Source organism: Felis catus, chromosome C1, assembly GCF_018350175.1.
Source record: "Felis catus isolate Fca126 chromosome C1, F.catus_Fca126_mat1.0, whole genome shotgun sequence".
NCBI lineage: Eukaryota > Metazoa > Chordata > Mammalia > Carnivora > Felidae > Felis > Felis catus.
This window is the reverse complement of record NC_058375.1, coordinates 27,740,322-27,759,241: the sequence shown is the minus strand read 5'-3', so window position 1 is coordinate 27,759,241 and position 18,920 is coordinate 27,740,322. Positions and strand designations below refer to the sequence as shown.

Below are 18,920 nucleotides of genomic sequence, written 5' to 3'. Positions count from 1 at the left end.
GGGAGGAACTCAGATACAGGACCGAACAGGCTCACTGTTTGGGATTCCTGGGAAGGGTCTTTGCCTAGAGCCCCTGCTAGGAATGGGAAGCTGTCCCTGCTACATTCTTTTCTAGGGAGAAGGAGACTAGGGTGAGGAGTAGGTGCCTAGTGTTCTGAGATGTCTGGCCCTGAGCAGTGGTTGAGAAGGATTGGGATTTGGGAATGATGGGAGCTGTACCGAGAGCCCTTGGAGCAGCTGTCTAAGGAGGTTTAGGTTCACATCTGAGTGAGGGAGGAGACCCTATAAATCAGCTTAAAATGGACCCCTCCCCCTCCTTAATTCAGGACTTGTGGCACTGGAAGGAGGAGTTCCAGAGAAAAAGACACCAAAAGGAGCAATCACAGGCAGAAGAAGAATCTCAGAGGTCATAAGATGGGCAGGGAAAGGCTCCGCCTTCAGCTTCTCCAGAACCACCCTGCCTGACAGCAGGCTGGGTGGGGTCGGGCGGCTGGCCGTGACTGTGACTCAGGTTTCTGTGGGCAGCCAAGGGCAGCCGGCAGGGAGGAGCCCAGACCGACAGACAGACCAGCCAACTGCAGCTTTCACCTCAGCTGTCCTCTCTCCTGGGAATGCAGGAGGTTCTTCCCTGGCTGCGCTGGCTGCTGGGGGCTAGCTGACCCCCTGCCTCCTCCCGTGCCACAGCCCAGCCCTCCAGTTCCTTCCCAGAACACTCAGCCAAGGCACTGACACAGGAGGGAAAGTCAAAGGTCACTGCCTCTAGGGAGGCCCCAGAATGTCTTTGTCACAGGGAGAAGGGTATAATAACGATTGGTCCTGCACCCTGAGGGAGAGACTGGGAGAATCTTGGGAACTGGCCTTTAGCCGGAGCAGCCTGGGCCCCCCCAGTCTTCCCCAGCCGGGCTGGCTCACGTCTGGGCGGGCTGGTTGTCATGGTGAAGGCTAGGGGCTAGAATGCAGCTGCTTACAGAGTCAGGCTACCAGGCTTAAGTGAGGAGAGGGTGCTCAGGGACTCCCAGGCCAGCCTGCTTACAACTGACCAGCCAGAGGGGATGGCTGGAGCTGAAACCGAAGAGCTATGGTCAGGGACTGTAGGACTTCCCTTGGTGATGGTGAGGGTGTGGCCAGCACATTCCCCTAGTGTTTCTGGGACCTGTTGGCTGTTTTTAGAGAGTGTCTGGAAGAAAGGGAATGCACATTTATTTTGTGACCAAGTGCTCTGCACTTGTGTCTCACCAATCTCCACAACAACCGAAAGAGATCCAGCAACTTGCCTAAAATGGCAAAGCGGAGATTAAAATCCGGGACTGGCTGCTACCAACGCTGGAGATCTTTCTTTTCCAGGGACCAGGCAGTGTAGTTCTTGGGGAAGGGGAGGGAGACAAAGTGACCTGAATTTTAGCAAACAGACTGGATATTCCATCACGAGGCCACAGTGGTAGGATGCAGGTACTGGCTGCTTTTGGAGTTTGGGAACAAATGACAGTTTGAAAAAAACCACTAGTGAAATGCTTGGCACATAGGTTCTCATTAAATATTTTTGCAGTAAGAAGCCAGATTTGTGTATGAGCCGTAGCTAGTTTTCTGGGACATCCTGGGAGCTTCTGGCTCTGAACTGCAGCAAGAGCGGAAGAAGCTAGTTCGAAAGGGGGACTTTCCAAGACCAACCCAACAAGAGAGGAATTTGCGGAGCATCTGTGAGGGTGAGGGGGTGGGCGGAAGGGAAGTGTGTGGGCTACACACGATTCCCGCAAGCGCCGGACGCCACCCAGCGGCTATAATGTAGCCCTCGGGGAGCCAGGCTCTAAGAGAGTCAGCCGCGCGAAGCACTCTGGGACTTGTAGTCCAGCGGGGCTGCCAACGGAGCGGTTGGGTGTTGTAGTCTGACGTTTACCGGGCGGGAATTATCCTCATCCGCCGGACCACGAGTCCCGTGGTGCCCTGCGGTAGGCCGCGCAGGCGCGGTGAGTTGGTGCCGGTCAGTCCCGAAGGCTGAGGGGCCGCGGCTGGGTGGAGCGGTGTCCAGAGGGGTCGCCGAGCAGGTCTGTGGCGAGGCGGGGTCCGGCGGCCGGCACCATGTCTAGGCAGGCGAACCGTGGCACCGAGAGCAAGAAAATGGTAACTCGGAGCGCGTGACCTCGGCGAGCGGGGCGGAATGGAGGCGTTCTGGGGAAGGGGCCCGGCGCGGGGCGCAATTGGAAAAGGGCCTCCTATGAGCGCAAAGTGCTTTCGCAGGAAGGAAGGAGGAGGGGGCTGCCTGTGGGCCTGGAGGGGAGAGTCACGCCGGGGACGTACCGGGCCTGAAGCAGGTTGCAGGGCCGCTGGAGTAGCTCAGAGATCCCTCCCCCGACGCCTGAGAGCCGCCGTGTGCTAGACCAACAGCGACGACGGTAATAGTAACTACCACTATTGCTCTCTTACTGTGTGTTAGGCACGGAGCCAGGCACTTTACGTACACGGTGTCATTTAATTCGCTAAGTAACTCTCTCAGGTAGATAATGTTACCGCAGTTTTACAGCTCCGAGAGGTTACATAACTTCCCCAAATTTACATCTAGGAAGAATTGGGATTTGAACTCATGTCTCTGTAGAACTTCCAAGTTTCAGACTACTAGGCCCTACTGTCTCTCACACTGTGCTCTGGGGATTGTAAGAGATGCTCCGATACTGATCCTGCCAGAAAGGAACTTTTATTTGGAGCAGTAGGCAGGGTGGCAGTAAGTGGTACCTCTCTGGCGGGGGGGCGGGGGGACTCCTTTCTTGCCCTGGGAATAGTGGGACACCATGTAGTCTGGTAAAGTTTGGTTGCAGGTGGCAGCCTGACCTGGAAAGTAGATGACGCTTTCCTCCAAATTAAGGGGACCTCTTGCCAGGTGTTTTTCTTTGCCATATTCTTACCTCCTCCAGAATTGCCCATGCTGTCTTTCTTTCCCGATTTGGAAACTCAATCAGGGGCCCTTTGTTGACACTCAGCTCTAGCGGGGTGATTAAACATCCCTTATACCTTGGCATCTTACACTAGGAACAGCCACCAAAAATGGGCCACAGGAGGCCCTAACACTCCAAAGTAGTACCTAACTTTTTTTTTTCAGACCCCTTTTGAGAAGCTGCTGATACCAATGGATCTCCTCCCCAGAATTTTTTTTTTTTAAGTTTATTTATTTATTTTGAGCAAGAGAGTATGGGCAGGGTAAGGGCAGAGAGAGAGGGAGAGAGAATCTCTAATGGCACAGAGCTCTACACGGGGCTCGAACTCACAAACCATGAGATCATGACCTGAGCTGAAACCAAGAGTCAGACACTTAACCAACTGAGCCACCCAGGTGCCCCTCCCCAGAAATGTTGAATTGACAGACATGTACATGGACACTTGTTTACATTTTGGGGGGATTTGTGGGTCCCTGAAGATCCTCCATGGATCACAGGTTAAGAATTCCTGTTTTGGAGAAAATATCAAGGACTTAAAAAGAAAAAAAGTATATTTTACTAGGAAACTGTCATGTAGGGGAAGAAGCATGGACATTGTTGGAATTCTCAAGTCTTGTTTGATCCTCAATTTCCTTATTTATAAATTGGGGACAATGATGCCTACTTAAGATTAAGTGAGACAACAGTGTACAATGTATGGGACATGGTAAATGTTTGTTTCCTCTTTTCCTAAGATATGAGGAGATGCTTAGTTTTCATATCTTAGTTTTGTTTTGTACTTTTTTTAAACCTGAAATCCCTATTGAAATATTTAATACCATTTTATTTATTTGTTTATGTTTAAATATTGAGAGAGAGGGAGACACATTCTGAAGCAGGCTCCATGCTGACCGAACCACCCAGGTGCCCTTTTAATACCATTTTAAACAGGAACCTCCAGGTTCCACCCTTAACACCAGCAGCAACCCCCTACGTGTTCATTCTGCTTTGGTGAGGGGAGAATTAGGGAGGGGAGCAGCACACTCCCGCCTCAAGGCTTTTGCAACTGCTGGTGTCTCTGCTTAGAACTTCCTTCCCCCAATGAGTAACCCTAACCCTCATGTAGCTACTCCCTACTTCATTCGCAGTTACTCAAATGTCACCTCCTCTGAAGAGACCTTCCCTGACTACCTGACTAGTTTTCTGTCCTCTTACTCTACTCTGTTTTTCCTTCATGGCGCTATTCCGTTATAAATTATATACTTGTTTCTTTTCAGTCTTCCCCATGAAAATGTAACCACCAGAGCAAGGATTTGTTTTGTCCATTGCTCTGTTCCCAGCATCTGGGATGATGCTTGGCTCTAGGGAATCAATATTTAGTGAATGAATGACATGAAGGTTTGGGGCACCCTCTCATTCATTTCCTGCTGCTGCCTACTTAAGGGCTTGTCACATGATCCTCTTGCTGGCCACCTGGTTTTGGTATGCTCCTCTCCTCCTGGGGGGGGTCTCTCCCTCTAGCAGCCCTCTTCCCAGTTGGCCCAACCTTCTGCTAATTACTGTGTTCCCACTTAAACCCTCCAAGACTTAAATGATTAATAAACCCAAAGAACTAGACCTCTGCTTTTAGTCTGTGCGAGCAGAAACAGCCCATGTATCTGGCAAACTTTTCCTGAGCCCTAACTATATGGGTAGCTCTGTGCTAGGTGTTGGGAGAAGTGCAGAGATGCAGTCCTAGTTCCTGACCTTGAGAAGCACATGCTTTGAGAGAGGCAGAAAAGTATACAACACAGGGGTGTAGTACTGTCCTGGCCTAACTGCTTACTTGCTGTGTGACCTTCATTGTTATAAGCATCAGTTTCACCATCTTTAAAAAAATAGATTCGAAAGGGTAGTAATAGTATCTGTCATGCGGTTGTTCTGAGAATTAATTGACATCATGCATGAAAAGCTAGCAGTGTGACAGTCCCCTCAACACAGTTAGTACTCGGTAAATGTCAGCTAGCAAGCATCCTTGTTTGTACAGATATTAGCCTTTATGTGTCTGTACAGTGTTTGGTTCTTGAATTCCATGGACAGTCAAACCCAACTTTATTTTGTGTTGTGTTACTAGTAACCCAACCCCAGTGGCTGTATTGTCCAGTGCTCAGGTGGGTTACTACTTCAGTGGCAGCACTCAGAATCTCCATACAGGAGGCCGGAGGGTAAGAGAGAGGGATCAACTCCCTCCTGTTACTGACCTTCATTCCCAGCTGCTTGGGGCAGTCACACTGAATTATTTGTGTTGATAAAAATAGTAAATGTGACTCTTGGAGCATTAGCTCCAAAGATCGGCCCCCCTAGGAAGATTTGTTTGTCCGGGGCACTAACTGAAAAGGCTTTGAAAACCATCAAGTACAGTAGCTCACCTAAAGTAGGGCTTGGCTTTACTTGCTCTGCTCAGGTTGTGCCTATAGTACTTGGAGATCGTATTGGCTATTCTGTGGTTTCTTGGTCTGCAAAGCATTTAAAGTCCGTTATCTCATTAGATCCTCCAGCATGACAGATTTTACTGTTACCCGTGTTTGTGTGAGGGGATTGAGATTTAGCAAAGTAAAGTGACTTACCTAAAACCCCACAGCTAGTAAGTGGCAGTCCAGACTCAGAATCAGGTCTTCTGACTACAAACCCAGTATTCATTCATTCTTTCTTTCTTTCTTTCTTTCTTTCTTTCTTTCTTTCTTTCTTTCTTTCTTTCTTTCTTTCTTTCTTTCTTTCTTTTTAATTTTTTAAAGTTTATTTATCTTAGAGAGAGAGACAGAGGGAGGGAGAGCATGAGCAGGAAAGGGGCAGAGAGAGAAGGGGAGAGAGAGAATCCCAAGCAGGCTCCGCACTGTCAGCACAGAGCTCGATGCAGGGCTCAAACTTACCAACCACGAGATCATGACCTGAGCCAAAACCAAGAGTCAGAGGTTTAACTGACTGAGCCACCCAGATGCCCCATAAACCCATTGTTCTTTCTATTTGCCTTATTAGTTATTACAAAGTTCTTTATATTGATTCAAAAATCTCCCTCCTTAAACCAATTCAGGGTACTCTCTGACAGCACACTACAGATAACTAGTTTAAGAATAAAAAATAACAGCATCTACTTCTTTTGTAGGTACTATGCAGCAGGTGCCCTATGTATATCTCATTGTAGCCCTCAAGGGCAGATAGGATTGTCACCATTGTACAGATGTGAAAAAAAACTGATGTTCCAAAATACTAAGTGATGGCTTCGATCACATAACTTTTTACGGGACAGTGCTCAACTATTAAGAAGACTGAATCTCAGTTACTTAACCTGTCACCTATAAAATGGGGATGGATGATGTTTGCTAAACTCATGGTTGTTATTAGGATTAATGAAAGGCATTCTGAAGATTTTATAAATGTAAATGGCCATTATTACTAAACATAATTAAAGCACTTAAAAATGTTGCAGAAGAGATTCATGTTTTTGTTGGGAAGGAGAATGTGGTTATTATGTTCAATGAAGAAGTTGGATCAATTGAATTATCTGACCTTTAAGGTCCCATGAAACCTTTTGTCGTAAGGGTCACAAGGACTGAAAACCCAGGTCAGCAGTAACCTGTCTTCCTCTTCTGTTTTCTCTTTTATTCATTCCTGTCAAATCACATTGGTCTCTTAGCTGTTTCTCAAACATGGCAGACATACTCCCATGTCAGTGTCTTTGCACTTGCTTCCTACAATCTTTTCACCCAGGTTTCTTCATGGCATATCCTTACTTCCTTCAGGTCTTTGCACAAATATCACCTTACTAGGCCTTCTCTGACTATCCTATTTAAAATTGACACCTCTTTTTCTCTCCCTCCCCTCTTCTCTCTCTCTCTGTCTCTCTCTCTCTCTGTCTCCCTCTCCCTCTGTCTCCCTCTCCCTCTCTCCCTCTCTGCATGTGTGTATCCTTTGCTGGCTTTTTGTCCATAGCTCTTACCATCATCTGGCAAACCATATATTTTATTCAATTTATTATGTATCACCCTCCTATTAGATAATCGCTGGTACATAGTAGACATTGAATGGATGACTTTTTTCTGTGCCACAGCTCCACTCCTATTTTTAAAGTATGAAGACCTTTAAGTGATGTATTTACATTGCACACTGTTCAAGTGGGCTTGGTTCATAATCAGAGATGGAGACAGAATTGCAAATTAAGAGAGAGTGTGGAGAACCTGGGTCAGGAATCTCATTCCCAAATCCCAGGCATATTGATTCTTTGACCATGGACAGATCTGTTTAGAACCTTGATTTTTTTTATTGGTAAATTCGGGGCTGCTGTGTGTATAAGGTGCTTGATAACATTGTGATATGCATGTTACTCGGCATTATGGTGGGCTGAGGCCATTGGAGTCTCTATCCAAAGGCTCATTAATAATGGAAGGAAAGCTCTCCTGATTTAATGCAGTGGTGCCAACTCGATAGACTGGTAACTGCTGGATTGTCTCCATCCATTCATGTCCAAGCCATTCTAGTGCCAAACCCGTAACTTTACTAAAAAATCATTGGCCTCCTTAATAGCTTCCCCTTAATTGCCATATTTGGTAAATGGTCTCTTGGAGACACCCTGATCTGACTGTTTTAGTTTAGTTCAAAAAGCTTCCTGGTTCTGAAACTGATTCTCTGACTCTCTGGTGCAGGTAAGTTTTTTGTTATTTTTTAGGGGGGCTATTAATATTGAACTTATGGGGAACAGGGGGTAGAGTGAATATTGGCTTAGAAACTCTTGTTTTTTGTCTCCCAAAATTACTTTTGTCAATAATTAGCTGTTTGTCTTTGGGCAGATTACTTAATCATTCTGAGTCTCAGTTTTCCTCATCTCTGAAATGAGATTAATCCCTGCCCTTTCTGCCTTACAGAATTATGGTGGGGTGGAAAATGAGACTATGAAAAGTAGAAGGCAGTATGTGAGCAGAAGGCTCACATTATCATTCTTGTAGTGACCTCAGCACCAGGCCAGGGGGACGAGGTGAGGAGCACTGAGGTCCTGAGAGCCTGGGCCTTAACATTACTTGGACTTTCTTCCCCAGAAGACTTGAGGACAGAAAGGTGCTCTGCCCCAAGTCTGACGAGCTTCCACTCAGAAGGGAGCGGTTGGGTGGCTGACTTGATCTTTCAGCCTGCCTTCTGTGTGGATCCATTGCTCCAGATGTGCTGTTAGCATGTTCTTCACTGTGTTTAGCTCCTGACCTCCTGCTTTCATTCTGTAGTCATGGCATTTGTCATCCTTTCCGCTTCCACCTCTCTGTTTCTTGGTAGGTAGGTGACAGGAGTCTTTATCTGAGACAGGCATTCTGTGATGTTAACTATGGTTGTAGTAGAAACCAGTCCAGATCAGGGTTGTGTTCCAGGTACACAAAAGATTGGACTCCTTTCCGAGTGACCCCATTCCTGGAAACATTTTCGCTCTGTGTCAAGAGGAACATTATTTTTCCTCATTTTGGTGACTTAGGAGGGGGATTATCAGAGCAGCGGACTTTGTCTAGGACTTCCTTTCCTCCCCAAAGACAAGGCCCCTGGGTCCTTGCTGCTCCTGGGTGGGGCGCTGGGAGGGAGTTGAGGCCAGGACACCCCAGACAGTCTTAGGTGTAGAGAAGCCATTGGTCACACCTGCTAACATACAGAAGCTAATCTGTAACTGTCTGTTTCAGGTCTGTCTTTCATGGTATCTAGTGGATGACTGCTGCTCCCACCCCAGATTCTGGTGACCCAAGCTTAGCTTGGCGGTTGTGGTGGGGTCCTGGGTTAGCAGAAACCCACCTTGATATGTTGGAAGAGTGATTCCCCTATGCATGAAGTGCCTTCTACAACCTGTTCTGTAGTAGGTCTGGCTGAAGCCCTGCCACCTTGACCCTGGGGAGCCACACTCGTTGGCACTCCATAGAGGAGGATATTCTTTCTCACCATACACAGATGACCTTCCTTTGAATCCTGACAGCTGCATTGAGGCTGATCTAGACTCACTAAACTTTGTTTTTTGTGCATCTTGGTTCTGACTGTCTTTTGAATGTCTTTTAGAGCTCTGAGCTTTTCACCCTTACCTATGGGGCCCTGGTCACCCAGCTATGCAAGGACTATGAAAATGATGAAGATGTGAATAAACAGCTGGATAAAATGTGAGTGAGCTCCTCTGCGGGAGGGACAAGAATGGGGCTCCCTAGTGCACAATCCGCATGGTCCTTTAGAGCCCAGAACAGGATTCTCTTTTGTAACCAATATTTTGGATACAGTTTCCACTGAGCTCATGTATTGAGATGTTTTGGAATTGTCCCCGATTTTCCCTTTACCACCAGCAGCCTTATGTTCAGACGTAAGACATTCACACTCCATAATACAGTCTGTTCTCTTATTTTCTTCCCAGGGGCTATAACATTGGAGTCCGACTGATAGAAGATTTCTTGGCACGGTCAAATGTTGGAAGGTGCCACGACTTTCGGGAAACTGCAGACGTCATCGCCAAGGTCATTATCCTGGGCCACCTTGTTGTGCTGAGGGATGTCATTGGGAGGCACTGCTTACCACATTCTCCATCTCCCTTAGAGAGGCCCTTAGTATTCCAAAATACTAGTTAGGCAGCTGTCTGGTCAAAGGAGTCTTCCTGGTGGTTTGGGAATAGCACAGATTATGAAAAGGGAAGAGTGGTTGGAATCATCTGTGTGGGTGAAAGCCCCACTGAAGTCAAAGCCAGGTCTCCTTGACTGTGAAGACGTAGCAGAGCAGCCTGGGGGTTAAGAATACAGACTTTGGATTCAGACAAACCTGGCTTCAAATTCTGGCTCCAGTACTTACCAGTTAAGGGTAAGTTGCTTTTAACCTTTTAATTATCACTTACCTCATCTTTCAAAAAGGAAAATAAGAGCTGCCTCACAGAGTGATTGTGAGAAGTAAAGGAAATAATGAGCATGAGCATTCAATTAAAACGAATACACTTAACTTAGTGTGCTTATAGTAAATGGTCACTATTGATAATATTAACATTACGTACGGTAGAATTAATAATAAATGATAAAACGCCTTTCGCTTTGTGGCGTCCGTTGCCTAAAGGTTGGTCCTTTCTGTTGTAGAGCATGCCGGCCCCAATCCTACAGAGAGCTGATAGTGAAGAGACAGTGTGAGGGTTTGGAATCAGGAGGGTGGATAGAGGGAAGGATGTCTTCAGAGTAATTCTGCCACAGTGACTCATACTTGCTTTCAAGAAGGATTCAGGTAGCACAGAGGACGAGGAAGTGGACCGGGCCTCTCATGTGCTGGTTCCGAGAAGCCACCCCGTCAGAAGAAGTGTAGGTGGGCAGCAAGTTGCCTAACTGTATGATGCCTTGAAGGAGCGGGGTGTGGAATTGTGCACAGATGCTTTGTCTTTTTTGCCCTGAATGCCTAAAGCTCCAGTGTTTTGCAAAGGCCACAGTTTAGTTCCCAAGCCACTCAGTTCTCTTTTGCCAGTCCCATCACCTTCCCTGGTGTGCGGCCCCTACTCCTCTTCCACATAGTGCTGTCATGTGTTCCTGACAGGTGGCGTTCAAGATGTACTTGGGCATCACTCCAAGCATCACCAATTGGAGCCCAGCTGGTGACGAATTCTCCCTCATTTTGGAAAATAATCCCTTGGTGGACTTTGTGGAACTTCCTGATAACCACTCATCCCTTATTTATTCCAATCTCTTGTGTGGGGTGTTACGGGGAGCCTTGGAAATGGTGAGTGCGGCTCTTTACCTTCTGGGACACCTGAAATGTAGCAGGGGCTTGATAAAGGTTTGAAGGAATGAGAGAAGGAGAGAAAAGAAAGGCCTTTGGCTCCCCTCAGCACTTTGCTACCTGAGATGTGACGCTGCTGAGCATAGGATCCAAGGTGGATGTTTCTACATGGTGATGATTCTTGCTGATAGTAGTGCTGTCAGCCCCCAAAGCCCAGGAAATTCCCAGATTGGCTTATTTGGGTAAAGGTCTCATTTGTGGGTGCTCTTTGTTAGGTCAGCCTTACAGATCGGGGCCACTGCTTTCTACAGGGGACACGAACTGGCAATCCTGTCCTTGCGAGAAACCAGCCCCCTTGTTGGGACTGCCATGGATGAGTCAGCAACAGCCTGTCCCCTGTGGTTCCCCAGAGGCTGCAACTAGGCACCCGCCCCTTCATTTTCCCACTGTCCCCCAGGTCCAGATGGCTGTGGAGGCCAAGTTTGTCCAGGACACCCTGAAAGGAGACGGTGTGACAGAAATCCGGATGAGGTTCATCAGGCGGATTGAGGACAATCTCCCAGCTGGAGAGGAGTGACCATCCCCAGGACTTCAGGGTAGCTAGCAGGAAGGAGCACTTGTTGGAATCAGAAGCCTCAGCTCCCTCTGCCCTCTAGAACTCAGTGACTCTTTTAACATGGTTGTTACATATTTTTCTGTTTCCATTCTCCATGCTAATAAAGAGCAGACTGCAATCTAGTCCATTTACCCCACAAGTGTGCACATTCAGGAGGGAAACTCTTTGCTCCCTCTCCCTTCAGAGGGGTTGGATGCAGTCATCTCTGGTTGGACTAGAAAGAGCTAAACTGTTTTACATTCCTGTTTGAATTTTCCAAAGCAAAACCCGTTTTGATCCCATTAAAGAGGGAAGCCTACCCCACATCTATTCCTGGGCCTTCAGAAAGCCATTGGTAAATGGCTGTAGGGAATCCAGGGTTGTGGGACGGGGGAGGAGAGGGTGATAGGGATGGACAGGAATTACTGGTCATGGTGTGACACACTCTAGTGCTTGCCAGGAGAGGGGAGCCATGCTGGAAACACTGACTTCTGGGAAGCCACCCAGGTCTCATTCCTCCCTGCTGTTTGGAGGCAACATCTCCTCTTTTTACAGAGGGTCCATCCTTTTTTCTTACAAATTCTTCAATAAAGACACATTCTTGAGTGAAATCCTAATCATGTTCTGTTTTCTTTCTGGAATTTTATTGCAGTGGAGTGAGGAGACCAGCTAAATCCCTGGGCCCTGCCTTGCTTTTACCTGGTCTAGAAATGGCTTCTCCCCACAGACTAGAGAGTCTGGGAAGCCTGGGAGCAAATACTCCTTCAAAGTCACTTTTGGGTTTATTATCTAGCAAAATCTAGAAGCAGACCATTACCGCAGATATACCTAAAATGGACTACCTTGAGCTTTTTGGCCACTAAGTTGGAAGGCTTGGCTAGAGAGACCTTGTTAAGAATGGGGAGGGGGCACCTGGCTGGCTCATTCAGTAGAGCATGTGACTCTTGATCTTAGGGTTATGAGTTCGAGTCCCACGTGTGGCATAGAGTTTACTTAAAAATAGGGATGCCTGGGTGGCTCAGTCGGTTGAGCTGACTCTTGAATTCAGCTCAGGTCGTGGTCTCATGGTTCATGGGATCGAACCCCGCATCTGGCTCTGCTGACAGCATGGAGCCTGCTTGGGATTCTCTCTGCCCCTGCCCTGCTTACGTGCACATATGCGCGTGCTCTCCCTCCTTCTCAAAATAAATACTGAAAAATAAAAATAGGTGAAACCCAGATGGGAGGTTTGAGAGGATGAAAGGGAGAGGACTAAGACTACTAAATTTTTTTTTCAAGGAGTTTTTTTTTTTTTCATTTTTTTTTTAATGTTTATTTATTTTTGAGACCGAGGGAGACAGAGCACGAGTGGGGGAGGGGCAGAGAGAGAGAGGGAGACACAGAATCCGAAGCAGGCTCCAGGCTCCGAGGTGTCAGCGCAGAGCCCGATGCAGGGCTCGAACCCACGAACCGTGAGTTCATGACCTGAGCCAAAGTCAGACGCCCAACTGACTGAGCCACCCAGACGCCCCTCAAGGAGTTTTGCTGTAAAGAAGAGCTAAGAAGTAGGGTAGTGTCTACAGGGTGATATGAAGTCAAAGGAAAGTTAAACCTCTGGTGTTGGGTAGATTTTTTGAGTGCTTACCGTGTGTCAGACGTTGTCCTAGCACTTTGCATTACCTAATCCACGATAATTCCATTATTCACAATAACTCCATTTTGATTTAAACTTTTTTTAAGTTTATTTGGAGAGAGACCGAGACAGCACCAGTGGGGGAGGGGCAGAGAGAGGGAGAGAATCTCAAGCAGGCGACCAGCAGCCAGCACAGAGCCTGATGCAGGGCCTGAACTCATAAAACTGTGAGATTATGACCTGAGCTGAAACCACGGGTCAGACGCTTAACCAACTGAGCCACCCAGGTGCCCCAAAATAAGTCCATTTTTAGAGGGAAGACGACAAATTGCCTGAAGTTATACGGCCATTAAGGGGAGAAGCTAGGTCACAAAGCCCATGTTTTGTTTTTTGTTTTTGTTTTTGTTTTTTTTGCTTTATTGACATTTTTTCTTTTTTTTTTTTAATTTTCTTTTTTTAAATTTACATCCAGGAGTAGATTCCTTAATGCCCCTTACCCATTTAGCCCATCCCCCCTCCCCCACCCCTCCAGTAACCCTCTGTTTGTTCTCCATATTTATGAGTCTCTTCTGTTTTGTCCCCCTCCCTGTTTTAATATTATTTTTGTTTCCCTTATGTTCATCTGTTTTGTCTCTTAAAGTCCTCATATGAATGAAGTCATATGATTTTTGTCTTTCTCTAATTTCACTTAGCATAATACCCTCCAGTTCATTCACGTAGTTGCAAACGGCAAGATTTCATTCTTTTTGATTGCCGAGTAATGCTCCATTGTGTGTATATATATTCTCCACATCATCTTTATCCATTCATCCATCGATGGACATTTGGGCTCTTTCCATACTTTGGCTGTTGTTGATAGTGCTGCTATAAACGTGGGGGTGCATGTGTCCCTTCAAAACGGCACACCTGTATCCCATGGATAAATATCTAGTAGTGCAATTGCTGGGTCATAGGGTAGTTCTATTTTTAGTTTTTTGAGGAACCTCCATACCGTTTTCCAGAGTGGCTGCACCGGCTTGCATTCCCAACAAAGCCCATATTAACTGTGATGCCTGGTTCACATGGAGAGGTGGGAGGGGAGCAGGCCTGTGGGCCCCTCTCCCAGCCTTATAGAAGTTAGGATAGCTTTTCAAGGGAGGGATCAGAGGTTGTCAGGCCTTATTGGTAGCACTGTTCTTGGAGACAGCCTAGGGCCTTGAGGTCCTGATACTCAGGTTGTTGGGGGGAAATGGGGCCTCTGGGCTTTTCTCAAGGTTAGTGCACAGGCCTGAAGTGATGCATTGTGCGTTAAGTTTGTCTTGGTTGTGTAGGTTAGAACCAAGGTTTTGGGACGCCAGTAACAGAGGCAGTTTGCACACGACCTGCCTCCTCCAGTTGGGTTGGGCCACCAAGCAGGGGTGGGGAGGGGGTGTCACTTTTGTGTTCCCAAGTATAAGGAGGCTCCCTCTGGGATCCTGTCTTTTCTGAGCCTCTTTACCTCCCCCTCCAGATACAATTTAGGGCCCTAGGGCGGGCACCCCATTTTGGTCAATGGTATCCTTAGCACCCAGTATAGGGCTGGGTCCAGTCACCCTAGAGTTTGAGTGAATCAAGGAGGTAAAGAGAATGAATGTGGGCCCAGATGTGGATGCGCTGTGCGGTGCCTGGGCCCTGCCTAGGAAAGTGAACAGCACCCTTCCCTCCTCCAGGGGGCTCTCACCCTTCCTCTTGTAGCACCACCCCCACTTCCCCGGCAGCCCTTTGTATGGTATGAGGTTTTAGATATTTCCTTTCCCAGAGTTAAACATGGGCAGCATTACAGAGTCGGCAAGTTGTGGAAACAAAGCCCCCTCAGTGATTTTTCCCAGTGGCAGCCCCACAATTGTGTGATGTGCACCCAGAGGCTGAGGGAAGGGAGGGGGTGGGGACTATGGAACTATTGGGAACATCACCTCATCATCTCTTCCAAATGAGCCAAACATATACAAGTCCCAGCAACCAAGCTTCGAGGTCCCCTACCACATCCCCACCCCTGGAATTAATTCATTGTGGATTATATATCCCTCACCTTTACTCTGACTGAGGCTGGGACAGCCCCCCAAGGCTGGGCCATTCCTCGTTCTCCAGGATGTACCGGCATGCCCTCCCAAGCAAGATGGGGCAGGTCTGTCTGGCTTTACGGCAGGGGGGCTGAATAATGAGGTCAGCAGCCTGGGTTGAAGCGAAATTCTGGGGCCTGGGGCCGGAGTCCATGCTGGTGGCCTTTGGGCTTGGCACTGGCTCCACAGAGCTCAAAGAAAAGGCCTTGCTCTTCAGCCTTTGGCCACGAGGGGTCTCCAGATCACCACTCTGTTGTCCTAGTGTGACCGTTGGACCCCTGGTTTTCATAATTTGCTAGAAGATGCACCTGATGGACAACTCTCAGAAGCTGGTTAGAACGTGGACGCGCTCCCCCCTTCTCCCCAGTCACTCCCACAGGATCTGACAGCAAAGCTTACGTGCTGCCAGGCTAAGTGAGGGCGAGGGCCTAGCTACTGAATCCAGGGCATTAGAGCACTTTGGCAAAGAAGTGTGTGGCCCCTGTGCATACCCCAAACTCTCATGCTGGCCTCAGTTGCACAAGCTAGCCCTGAGCCCTCCTCTCATCAACCCCTCGTCTTCCTAAGTGGAGACCAGAGCACCAGCACCGTTCCCCTGATGTAAGAGAGTCCTATTCCTGCCCTAGACCTCCACGCGTGACATTTCCATATTTAGGTTATACCTTCCCCTGGTGGGTTGGCCTCCCCTATATTTGTACTGGGCATCCAGAGAAGGAGGTGGCAACAGAGGCCCAGGACAGAAATTGCATTAAGTAAAATTAAAATAGTCTCCTAACAAGTAGTTCATTGTGGATGGTTGGGGGTGCTGGTGCAGGAAAGGCATCTTCTGGTTCTCTCGGAGCTTAAGTGCTACCATGTGCTGTTCCCTGGAAGCCAGAGGGCCGGGGGAGGGGGGCGGGGGGGTGCGGGGAGGGTGGCGGCAGGCGAGGAGCCTCGCTGTTACGGCTCCCCAGCCTTTGATGTAGAGCCAGGCCTGACCCTAGGACAGCCGAGGGCCACTGCCAGGGTTGCTGTGGGACACAGCGCATTCCTGGGGGCAATTTACGCTCCTGGCAGGAGGAGAGGAAAGTTTCTACTGTGGGGAAGGGGGTGGAGGGAGGGCGCTGCAGAAGAAGTTAGGGGGTGGTTGTTGTGAGGGACAGTGGAGGGAGCCAAGGCATAGGGCGGCAACATCTTACCTCGCCTGGTAAGCCTTCACTGGCTTGGGTGGAGGCCTCCTCCGGGAAGCCCTCTCTGATGGGCCCAGAGCTGCTGAGGAGCGGCACCCTCACTCTGCACCACACACGTGGGCCAGCCCAGGTAGAGCCCCAGGGGATGCCCAGAGAAGCAGCCGCTCTTCCTTCCTGGCCCTGGGTGCCTGGACTGTCAGCCGTGGGGACGTGTAGGACTGAGCTGGGCTGAGGAGGGCTGGGGGGACGACGTGAGGGCTTGAGAGCGTGTGTGAGTGAGCGCGGACAAATGTTATTCATAGCAACAGCTAATATTTGTTGAAGAGGGGCTACACGCTGGTCAGTGCTGGTCTAAGTGCTTCATGTGCATTTTTCTTTTCTTTTTTTAAAATTTTTAAATGTTTTATTTTTGAGAGCGAGAGACAGAGTGTGAGTAGGGGAGGGACAGAGAGAGAGGGAGACACAGAATCTGAAACAGCTCCAGGCTCCGAGCTGTCAGCACAGAGCCCGATGCGGGCCTCGAACCCACAAACTGTAAGATCATGACCTGATCCGAAGTCCGACGCTTAACTGACAAGCCACCCAGGCGCCCCACATGCATTTTTCATTTAGCCTTCCCAATAGCCCTATCCCTATGCCCATTCTGGAGATGGGAACACTGAGGAACGCTGAGCTAGTACATTGTAGATTCAGGACTTGAACCCAAACAATCCAGTATTGGATACCCACTCTAAATTATGTGTTACGTGTGTGTTTGGGTTTCAGTGTGCGTCTGTTTCTGTGTATTCCTTGGGGAGTGTGTCTATGTGAACTCTTTCGCTTAACAAAAAGAGTCCTGTGCTGGGAGCTGGGGAGATGCTGGGAGCTTCCGTCCATGGGGGAGCAGCCGAATGCAGTGTGTGTAGTGGCGGGGAGGAGGAAAGGGACAGAAGAGGTTGTAGACCAGAGACAAAGGCAAGTTTGGGTTCTGCTCCTTACTGGTTATGTGACAAGAGTGAAGGATTTGAACTCTGAGCGCCAGTTTCTTCATCTGGTTTAAAATGGGGCTAATAATAATGCCTGCCTTATGGACTGTTTTGAGGATGAAACAAGAAGTGTGTAAATTTCCTGGCATATTCTGGCTGTTCCCTAATTGGCAGTTATGATTAATGTGATTGCGAGTACAGAACCGTCTTGCAAAACTACTGCTTGTGGATATAGGAGGGTCTGAGTGTGTGCAGAGAGTAATTTTGTGAATTCAAGGCTGTGTCCGTGGTGCTCATCGCTGTATCCCCAAGCATCTAATGCTACTTTTTAGCACAAACTGGGTGCTCAATAAATGTTTATTGCCTGCATGCCGACTGAGTGTGAGGATGAAGTGAGGAGGGTCCATAGACAGAGGGGTATGTGGACCTCCACCAGGACCAGCTACCTAATTTTTGGGGCTCGGTACAAAATGAAAATGTAGAACTCCTTGTTCAAAAATTATGAATTTCAAGGTGACCCCGCAGAGCAGTAAACCAAGCCTGTCTGAGCAAGGAGCTCTGTGTGAATGTGCAGGCAGGCATGCCCATGAAGCCAGCCCTGGCCTCCGCTTGCCTGAGTCCCCAGCTGTCCCCAAGCCGAGATACCCAGGAGAGAGTATAAGCAGACTCCAACCATGGTCCGTCATGCTTCCCAGCCTGCTGGAGGAGAGGTGAGGAAGGGAGGGATTCCCCACCTGTGGGCAGGCCAGGAGAAAGCGGAGGGAGCGCCCAGTGACCTGCAGACCTCCTCGCCAGGGAGCCTTTCCAGAGCCAGGCCATGCTTGAGAGCAACCCTCGGCCCTCCATCCCTTCAGGAGCTCCCCGCTCCCCCCACCAAGCCACCAACCAGGGCTCTGGGTGGTCTGGGCACATGTGGTCACATTTAGATGTTGATTGAAGCAAAATTGTTATAAGATTAGAACATTTAAGGTAACTTTAATTTCCACTGCATTACTGGGATTTTTGAGGATGGGGCCGAGAGATCCCCTGGGGTGGAAGTGAGGGGGTGGTGGGGGTTGCAGGAGGGTCTTTATTTCTCTAGTCCTGTAGGAGAGGCCTCTGGCGACTGGAAGAAAGGAGGGTGAGACAGAGAGAAGGGCTTCCCGGGAATTGTAGAACCAGTCCTCCAGCAGATGTGGAAGCTGGAGGTGGGGATGAGGTGGGGGTGCAGAATCGCCAAGGCACTAGTGGAGCAGGAATTTACCAGCACCACACCCCTCCCCCGGCTATCTGCACACCCTGGGCCACACATCTGTGCAAACATCCCTCCCCCCTCCTCAGCTTGCCAGACAGATGGAGTGGTGGCAAGAGGAAGGTTCCATCCAGGCCCTCCCCAGGCTTCAAGCTGAAGTGGTTGGAGCCTAGAGAGTTTTCTTATTGGCAGATCAAGATAGAAGTTTAGAATGAATGGGAGAATCGTGGTAACAGTAATAAAGATTATGCACATTAATTGAGTTCACTTCTATGTGCCCGGCCTGTGTAGACTTTATATTCATTCTGTCTTCCAAGAGGCCCTGTGACAAGGTGGGTAGACTTGGGGGCCAGTCTGCCTGGAGGCAGTTCCCAGCTCACCCACGTCCCCAGCTATGTCACTCTGGGTGAGTCAGTTAACCTGTCGGCGCCTCAGTTTTCCCATCTACAAAGGGGCAACTATAATGATGCCCATCTCAAAGGGTTCTTGTGGGGGATCAAATGAGTTAGTCCACATAAAGCACTCATACTAGTGCCTGGCATGGAGGCAGAGCCCTGTGAGAGTTAGCTGTTATCATTAGGGACTATCAGTCTTTTTTTTAAGCTTATTTATTTTGAGAGAGAGAGCACAAGC

General features: G+C 48.6%; 1 protein-coding gene across 2 annotated transcripts; it reads left to right on the top strand.

Moving 5' to 3' along the window:
• The first annotated feature begins 1,952 nt into the window (after positions 1-1,952).
• Positions 1,953-11,849, top strand: TRAPPC3 (trafficking protein particle complex subunit 3). 2 transcript variants are annotated; one of them, XM_006934568.5, is made up of 6 exons: positions 1,969-2,118; positions 2,236-2,390; positions 8,964-9,061; positions 9,307-9,406; positions 10,455-10,637; positions 11,095-11,849. In XM_006934568.5, coding segments are annotated over exons 3-6 (405 nt in total). In that variant the 5' UTR covers positions 1,969-2,118; positions 2,236-2,390; positions 8,964-9,059; the 3' UTR covers positions 11,215-11,849. The 2 variants fall into 2 exon arrangements, with proteins under 2 accessions (XP_003989906.1, XP_006934630.1); XM_003989857.6 differs by lacking the exon at positions 2,236-2,390 and having other exon boundaries at positions 1,953-2,118.
• The last annotated feature ends 7,071 nt before the right edge of the window (positions 11,850-18,920 follow it).

Excerpts from the sequence above, each read along its gene's own strand:
- TRAPPC3 (XM_003989857.6), top strand. The coding sequence starts at position 2,077 with ATGTCTAGGCAGGCGAACCGTGGCACCGAGAGCAAGAAAATG. Across the intron at positions 9,062-9,306 it reads AATAAACAGCTGGATAAAAT|GGGCTATAACATTGGAGTCC; the intron begins GTGAGTGAGCTC and ends TTTTCTTCCCAG. Across the intron at positions 10,638-11,094 it reads TACGGGGAGCCTTGGAAATG|GTCCAGATGGCTGTGGAGGC; the intron begins GTGAGTGCGGCT and ends ACTGTCCCCCAG.